The 9,576-nt window shown below is 33.8% G+C and overlaps 1 protein-coding gene across 2 annotated transcripts in view; it reads right to left on the minus strand.

Moving 5' to 3' along the window:
- Positions 1-9,576, minus strand: part of ABCE1 (ATP-binding cassette, sub-family E (OABP), member 1) — a 30,607-nt gene that overhangs the window by 6,134 nt on the left and 14,897 nt on the right. For both annotated transcript variants that reach the window (XM_014538516.1, XM_005864870.2), the window contains exons 8-13: positions 9,263-9,359; positions 8,053-8,142; positions 4,832-4,953; positions 1,438-1,659; positions 227-286; positions 69-127 (exon numbers count right to left, since the gene is read on the minus strand). In XM_014538516.1, coding sequence (XP_014394002.1) covers positions 69-127; positions 227-286; positions 1,438-1,659; positions 4,832-4,953; positions 8,053-8,142; positions 9,263-9,359 — 650 coding nt within the window. The remainder of the gene's footprint in view (positions 1-68; positions 128-226; positions 287-1,437; positions 1,660-4,831; positions 4,954-8,052; positions 8,143-9,262; positions 9,360-9,576) is intronic.

Consider the following 9,576-nt stretch of genomic DNA (forward strand, 5'->3'; position numbering starts at 1 on the left):
TGTGTGTGTGTGTGTGTGTGTGTATACATATATATAAACTTTAATAACCAAATAACAGAATAACTCACAGTTGATTTGGGACTGATTTTCTGTGGCTTATAACTGACATTTAGAACTGGTACTTCTCCTGCAAAATAATGCAAATAAATAAAACACTGAAAACTGCCCAGATCTTTAACGTTTACTATGTAGAACTGAGTAAAAGGAATCAAGATTACAACAGTACCTCCTTCATCAGGTTTCAGTCTTCCAGCAAGCATTCTGATAAATGTCGTTTTACCAGTACCTGGCAACACAACATACAACAAATTGACTTGAAAGATGCTCCACATTTAGTGTAAATCACTATGTACTACTGGGTTTTAATTGAGAAATTAGTTTTAAAGATATACCCTGACACTACTGAATAATGAAGGTCATGCAGAGAAATACTTTCATGATTCACCTCTCAAGTATCATTCTAAACTAATTAGGAGGAATATAAACTAGTTAAAACTAATAATGACCATTTTAATAAATGATAGGCCTAAGTATTAGACTTTGGCTACTTTTTAAAATATGATATTTAGCTAAAATGTCAATGCATACAATTTATTAAGACAGAATAGTATAATTTATACCATCATTATGAAGACCATTTACATGAAATACTTAAGTTAATTGTAACCCAGTTCAAAATTCCTTCATTAACTAAAGGGTGATACATTGAACAACCCTCATAAAAATGTTCTTCCACAGTTTTATAAGCTACTAGAGGCCTGATGCACAAAATTTGTACAAGGGCCTTGGCCCCGGCCCCTGCCTGCCACCGCCACAGCCGGGGGTCCTCTGCCGTGACCCCTGCCCGCTGCAGCTTTGTCCAGAAGGAATGACATCTGGTCTAATTGGCATATTACGCTTTTATTATTATAGATAGTATACCATTCAAATGTTTTTTTTTTTTAAATCATGAAAGCAATATCAGATATTTGGTACTCAAATTCATCTCATAATTATATTTATGATGGCAACATAATATTAAAAAGTGCTGGTAATAGAACTATTTACAAAGGTAGACTAGTTTGGATTTGAAATAAGAAAATCTCCAAAAGAAAGAGTGCAAGAACATTGAAAACATGATTGCTTGTGAATTGCAAATATTGTTTCCTTCTTATCAGTATTCTATGTGAATAAATGCCCTATCAATTTATAAATAGAGATACTAGATTTCAAAAAAATCTTATTTTTACTGAAAGTTGTAAGACAAAATAATATGAACTTGATTGAATGACAGTGAGATTAAATCACATAATGTTACAAAATGTGAACTATACTGAGAAATGTATGGATTCAATCCAGCTTCCAAACCTATAACTGAGTTTTTCATGGAGCAGTTAAAATTAAGTTACTAGGTAAACAGAACAGATGTTCACATATCATAAAATTAGAAAAACTTACCATTTTCCCCCAACATCACCATGATTTCAGAATCTGTAAACTCTCCAGCTACAATTGCTAGCTCAAACTCTCCCATCTTTTTTCTCATTCCGGGATATTTATACATACACATTTTTTTAACTTCTTCTTCATTTGCTGTCTCAGCCACTTTAAAAACAAGTGATGCATCTCTGAATCTCAAATTTTCTGTTGGAACGTAGCCATCCAAAAAAATGTTTATGCCTATTGAAAAATCATTGACAATAGATTAGTAAAGATCAATTAAAAAAACTTTCTCTACAGCAAGAAATTATTACATTAGAGTTCAAACCTCAGGCTCTCTCGGGATCACTGTAAGCACAGGCTTTTAATTTCTGTGGATTTATGATAACATGCAGTGACAACCCAGTGTTTTATGTATCTAATGAAAGTTTAATTCGTGCACATATATGTGGCCTATATATATACACACACATACAAAGCACATCCTTTCATTATGATGTGATTTTATAAGATATTTCCCCCAGCAGGTTTAATGCAAAAGCATACAATGCCATTTCTGCTGCTCATTTTTAACTCACAAATTGTAATTTTTCTCTAAAAATGACTAGTAAAAGTGGATTATTTTCATAGATTGACATAAAATGATATAAAATAGTTTGGGGAATAACTTAAAAAAAGCAACAAGTTCCTTTTTTTTTTTTTTAAATAATATTTTTATAGGAAGGAAGAGGGTGAGATAGAAACATCAATGATGAGAGAATCACTGATTACCTGCCTCCCGCACGCCCCCTATGGGGGACCAAGCCAGTAACCCGGGCATGTGCCCCAAGTGGGAATTGAACCACAACCTCCTGGTTCATAGGTTGATGCTTAACCACTGAACCACGCCAGCCAGGCTGGGGAATAATTTTTTAAATAAACTATTTAAATTATGAGTATTCATTTTCACATGAGCTATAATTATACACTGAGGTTATAATTTACTGCATTTATCCCCTAATTATTTTTGCAGGTTTCTAAAACATTGATAATAATGAACTTCATTTGACACTTTTTGGCTTCATTATACAAAGTCAAACACCATTATCTAAAAGGTTTTAAAGCCTGGCTAGTGTCACTCAGTGGTTGAGTGTCGACCCATGAACGAGGAGGTCACAGTTCCATTCCTGATTGGTTTGGGCACATGCTCAGGTTTCCGGCTTGATCCCCAATAGGGGGCATGCAGGAGGCAGCCGATCAATGATACTTTCTCATCATTGATGGTATCCCTCTCTCTTTTCCTCTCTCTGAAATCAATAAAAAACAAAACATATTTAACAGGATATAAAAACTGGAAATAAACTAACTTATTATACATGAGAATCCTTCCACACTAAAGTTGTTAAGATCCATAATGGCAGACACAGAAATGAAAAAGTGGATTATTTGGGAAACAAATAAACAAAAACACTCTTTTCAGTATTTGCTATATGTAAGAGAAGAGAAAGACTGAAGTTTTGGAAGGTCTTGAAAGAAAGTCTAAGAATGTTATTTGTTTCATCTGGAACTGAGAGCCACATCAGGGGGCCTGTAAGCTCAGCCTAAAACATAGGTGTGTTCAATAAATATTTGCTGACAGAACATATGAAGAGAGACATTGATTTTGCCAAAAGCAGCATTTTAAAAAAATCTTTATGTGAGGTTAAAAAAATTAAAACCAAAAATTAAATAAAAACATAAACTTGAAGGAAAGGAACCTTAGTGAACATTTAGTCCAAGTGCATAATTTACAAGGTAAGAAAAGGAAGATGGAGAGAAATAAGGGACTTTGAGCAAAACATTAATAAATCAGCCTTTACATTCTTACTGCAATGTTTGTCTTACCGCTTTTACAGTTTAAAGAGTTATATATTTTGCTTTAATTTCAGTTTTACTAAAGGAAAGCAGAAAGATTAAGTGGTTTGCTATTTGAATTGTTTTAACAGATAAGGCACATTAAAAACCTCACCAGGGATTATTTTTTCAGTGGCAAAGCCTTTACACAAGGCATTCATAAACAGAATTGACAAGTGATTATCCACATAATTTTCAACAAGATTGTAGAACTATTACTACTATATGCTAGAATAGATACTCAATAAATAAATATTCGCCAATTGAGGAAAATAAGATGTAAAGAATAACTTCTAATATCATCTCTTTAAGACTATTAGAAAGAAAACTGAGCAATCTCACAATTTTTCCTTAAAATATGTATCTATTTATCTCAAAGTTTAAGAAGTGATAACAAATCCTTCCCCTTAAACTAAGCCTAGCCGGCATGGCTCAGTGGTTGAACATTGACCTATAAAGCAGGAGGTCACGGTTCGATTTCTAGTCAGGGCACATGTGCAGGTTGTGGGCTAGGTCATCAGTGGGGGTGTGCAGGAGGCAGCTGATCAGTGATTCTCATCATTAATGTTTCTATCTCCCTTTCTCTCTGAAATCAATAAAAATATATTTTAAAAAATATTTATATATTTTTATAAAATAAAAAAGCTACCACTGCCTTTTTATGCAAAATGTATAATGCAATAGAAATTTCTTTTTCCAAAAGGGCTTTAGGTATCACAAAGACTATCACTTATAGACTGCTATTTTTTAAAAATATGGACTAAGTAGTCCTTTTTGGTATTCTAGGTTGTCAGCCGAAGGCAGAGCCAAAGAGAAGAAATATAAAGGAAAATAAAAGAAAGAAAGCAGAGAAAGGAAATAGAAATGAAAAGGAAAAGGCATACTAAATGGAGAGTGCACAGATATTGTTTCAGGAGCCACTTAGTGGTAGGCTAGTTTTTACTTTTGTCTAACTTGCTTAGGTAGGGAAGAGCATGGAAAAGAGAGGCCAGAGAGGCCCTCTTTCCTGAAAGTAGAAGGAATACATAAAAATATACTCACTAAGCTATTTTACTAGACTTATAGTCAGTTCCTAAACTGTAATATATACTTAGTAAACTATCTTATTAGACTTTTAGGCAGCCCTAATTCTACAAACTTAGGATAGATAACATACATTTGAAACAAGATAAGCACTAAATGAATTTTAAGAGTTTCACTACTGGTATTGGCCTGTCACAGATGAAGTTGAAGATGATATATAAAAGTTTCTACAGAAGCTAAAATATAAAAGAAACTTTTAATATAGCAAATAAATAGTAAAACTATTCTGCCAAGTTTATTTCTATCCACCCCAACAGAAAATTCTCCAAAAAGATACAGGTTTTGTATTATAACTGATGAATATAACCAAATATATATTCTGTTACATGATTAAATTTCATGAGACTAGAGGTTTTAGATAAGTCATATTAGAGGGACTTAATATCAACAATAGTACATTTTCTTAAGCATTAGAGTAGAGAGAATACAGCATTGTGAAAACAGTTTTGCAAGTTACCTTCTCTTACACTAAAAGGCATAGTGACAACACCGTATGCACTTGGTACGCCATATAAACAGCAGATGAAGTCAGAGAGATAATCTAATACACTTAGATCATGCTCCACCACAATGATATATCTGAAAATTAATATAGATTTAAGATGTAACAATATATATAACATTAAAATTATATTTAATTATAACTGCTATGTAACTTTTATAAACCACAGTGTAAATTTCAGGAAAAGATATATATTTTTAAAAAATTAAGTATAAAGACCATATTAAACAAAAGCCATAAAATATTTCTTTAAATATGACTCTATCAATGTTCATATTTCAAACTGGTATCCTAAACTAAAAGAAAAAAGAGTTAATATTAAATATATAAAAAATATATTTTACTAATATATATTTTAAAATAAACTTTACAAAGCAGAAACAATTAATAGATTTAAATCAGATGTAGCCTAACTGATTATTATGCTATTCCCCTTACACATTCAATCTCTCTACTTGTCCCATGCTGGCTGTGGTAGGGGATGCATGGAGAATGACAGACAGAATCCTGAATCTGAGAATTTCCAATGTAGCTGGGAAAGACAAATCTCACTTTCTTCAGGTCCCTAGACATGGCTCTCAGTTTCCATAGAAACAAATAACATAATTAGACTTTCTTTTAAGACCTTCTAAAACTGAAGCTACTATTTTTACTTCATTTATATATAGGACACACTGAAAAATGGGTCTTTCATTATTTCCTAAACAATCCACTTTTCCATTTGTGTGTTTCGGGGGTATTCTATCTTCTAAAACGTCTCCTGCCTAAATCCTCACTTGTTGGAAGTCCCTCCTACCATCTCAAATCCTAACTTCTGTAGAAACACCTTATAGTCAAATGAATGTTCATTCCCTCATTCTTGAACTTTTGTCACTCTGATCTAATACTTGTACTTTCTGAGTACCCTACAACTTGTCCACAAACAACCTGAAGGCTGCAATGATCTTTACTCTTGTGTTATGCATCAAACAGATATTTAATAAAGTTGTTGAATGATGAGGAATTTGGACTTATGTTAATAGGCAATGGGGAAAATGATAGGTTCTTAAACAGCATTATCCAGTAGAACTTTCCCTGATTATGGAAATGTTCTATGTTGTCCCATGTGGTGGCGATTAACTACATGGAATGCGCAGCACTTAGAATGTAACTAGTTTGATTAAAGAAATGAATTTATTTCAATTAAAATAAAAATAGCAAAATATGGCTAGAAGCTACAGCCCAGTTTTAGAATAAAAGAATTATATGAAAAAACATCACTTCAGGAAGATTAACCAGGCAAGAAGAACCATACTTTCTTAAAGGAAGCTGTCACAGTAATCCAGGTGTCAGGTAGTAAAAGTAGGAATGAAAAGTAGGGGGAAAATTTAATATGAAAAGGAAGTATTAGAGAGCCAGTACTCATCCTGCCTTATGTTTCTGTTGGCAATATTCCATTACCTGGAATAGTCCTCTATTTTTTACCATTAAAATCTTTAAGGCCCAATGTAAGGCAACACAGTATTATCTAGTGGTTTTTAATTTACTTTAAAAAGAAAAAACAATAATCAGGTCAAACCTCCTGTTTTCCTTACTTTCAAATGGAGCTTATGCAAAAGTTCAAAATGTAAAAAAAAAGCCAGCTGGTGTGGCTGACTGGTTGACCATCAACCCATGCACCAAGAGGTTGCTGGCTTGATTCCTGGTCGGGGCACATGCATGGGTTGTGGTCTCAATCCCCAATAGGGCCCATGCAGAAGGCAGCCGATAGATGCTTTCTCTCTCAATGATGTTTCTCTCTCTCTCTCTCTAAATCAATAAAAAACATTTAAAAAATGTAAAAAATAATTTAGGAGGACCACTCTATTTTCTGAGGATTTGGAAAAAAACAGGAATCTGCACCATAATGAGAAATCTATGCTGTGAAAATTTATACCCTACAATTAATTTTGGTTTAACTGTTGGTATTTAATCTTACTGAAGATGTTATTAGAGGTCAAATTCTAAAGAATCCCTTGTATTATTTTTCCTTTCTCCAACCCATCCTCTTTTTTTCATTGTTTACCCAAAGATAATGATCTCCCAAATCTTTGTAAAGCATTAAAGACTGAATGTGTCCTTTGACATGTAGAATTTCAGGATACAGATATACTTCTTTTAACTTTGTGTCAATTTATCACAAGAGATTATTTTAACCCTGTATCAAAGACCTAGCACATATGTGCAAATGTCTAACTCAACCATTTTCTTCACTTTGTTAATATAATTTGCTTTGACACGTTATCCTTTTACAGTGAAGGTTCTATAGTCTGATAATTTCAGACTGTAGTGATTTGGCTGAATATTTACAAATTGAGATACATGTCAGTTGGTTATAAATCACTAACTTTTTCATTATGGTTAGGCCATTACTTGATATTTTTAAAAAAATTATGTGTGAAGGTAGACTGTCTATGACTTTTATTTCAGTATAATAAAGGGATATAAATACATTTTATAAAAAAGAGCTAGAGTTTAGAACTTGACTGCTTATGTATTTTCTTTATCAGGCTGTGAAGTCCTTGAATACTGGGACTACATTTTATACTCTTGCATTCCCCAAAGAGCCAGGCCTATGTACAAGGTAAAAATTATAGCTGCTATTTGGCCCAACTAAATTTGTTTCTTTATCACTGATAGTTGAAAGATTCTATTCTAACTTAGAAGATTACTATGAGGCTCAAATGAGATAATGGATTCAGAAACTCTGCAAACTACAAAGCACCCCATATATACAGGGTGTTATGATTACTTAACAGAGGTTAAGAATTCTCTTGTGCTCAGAAAGACCCTGAAAAACTGAAATTATCCTGTTGATCCTTATTTTCTAAATTCTGTGTGTGTCTGAGTGACACATTCATTTGAGGATCTGGTAAGAGCTAAGGATCTGCTTCCCAGAAACCCATTCATTTGTACCAGAATTTGCAGATCATTTCAGAGCATTCATAGTTACCTGGAACCAGACATAGTAGTAAATGATCTTGCATTAAAAACCTATATTCTAGTTAGAGGAAGGTAAATTCAAATGGTAGCTCCAAATAACCAACATGGAAAACATGCACATGTATATGACATTGATGGCCCCAGTGTTTAATCTTTAGAAATCTGTAAAACTCCCCCCAAAAAATAACACATGCATATGGCAAATCTGTACTTACCTATCTGGATTTATTAGGGATCGGATAGTAATAGCAGCCTTTAAACGCTGCTTGACATCTAGGTAACTAGAAGGTTCATCAAACATGAAACTATGAAAAAGAAAAGCAAACATAATTTGAAAGAGAAGTATGACATAATTCTATCTTGCATGTTATTTTAAAACCCTATAATATAGTTCATGTTTGGCAACAACAAAAATCCCCCTATTCTAACGAGGAGTCTACCCTGTAATGGTAAAAACTTCTGTATTTTGTTCAGAAGAAGAAATTACGAAAAGCCGAACTGCATATTGAACATGGAGAGACACTCCCAGATTAGGCTACCTTACAAATCATTACCTGCTTATGAAAAATATTCTGATTTAGTACAAAGTAATACAGAGAGCTTTTCTCTTAAACAGCTGAAGTCAGTTGCATTAAGCAAGTAAGTTTCTGGAGTGGAGGGCAGCGCACAGAATTATAGACTACTTTAGAGAGCTAGCCTGCTTTGGATGCCAGAGCAGAAACGTGGAATATGGGAGCAGGAAGTGTTGGGGAGAAGAGAGGCACTGGAAGGTAGGAAGGAAACTGGCCCTTTTTACTCTCACATAGCATGCCACCCTGATTCAGAGTTATCTAAAAGACCTTATATTCTACTTGAGGTATTTATAAAAAAAACTTGCTGGCTTTGTTAGAGAGCTTAATTAAGCCTTAAAAAATATTCTCCTCGCCCTAGCTGGTTTGGCTCAGTGGATAGAGCGTCAGCCTGCGGACTGAAGGGTCCCAGGTTCGATTCCAGCCAAGGGCACATGCTTGGGTTGCGGGCTTTATCCCCAGTGGGGGATGTGCAGGAGGCAGCCAATCAATGATTCTCTCTCATCATTGATGTTTCTATCTCTCTTTCCCTCTCCCTTCCTCTCTGAAATCAATAAAGATATATTTAAAAAAAATATTCTTCTTATGTACAAAGAGAGTTTAAATAATAAACAACTTACTTCATAGTAAAAAGCTCAGGACCCCATCAATTGTAAAGTATTTATCTAAATAAATGAGTTTCTCCCCCTGTAGGAAGAACAGGTAGAATGGGCAGTTGATGCACAGCTTACCTCAAAATGAGAATCTTAGATACTACTTGTATTGTTTCTCTCAAAACCACCGTTTTATTAGCAGTATTACAAATAAAAGCTCTAAAGTAAGGATTGAGATCTATAAAAGGTATAAGGTAACCTACATGTCAGCTTTCTGTATGCAAACAACAGCACAAGCAAATCTCTGCAACTCTCCTCCTGAAAGATCTTCCACATTTCGTTCTCTTAGATGGGTTAGATCTACAAAGAACATAGAGGCATTGTGTTTAACATTATAAGTTTTATTTCACCTCTGCTAAGTAAAATTTATATTGTAGGTCATTCTGAGTTTGACTATTTCAGTTGGAAATTGTGCAAAATAAAAAGTAAAGATGACAACTACCAGAGATTTCCCATATCTAATCTAATAAAAGAGAAACATGCAAATTGACCACACCTCCGCTATGCCCCAAGCCAT

The sequence above is a fragment of the Myotis brandtii genome, unplaced genomic scaffold (genome assembly GCF_000412655.1).
Source record: "Myotis brandtii unplaced genomic scaffold, ASM41265v1 scaffold192, whole genome shotgun sequence".
NCBI classification, from domain to species: domain Eukaryota; kingdom Metazoa; phylum Chordata; class Mammalia; order Chiroptera; family Vespertilionidae; genus Myotis; species Myotis brandtii.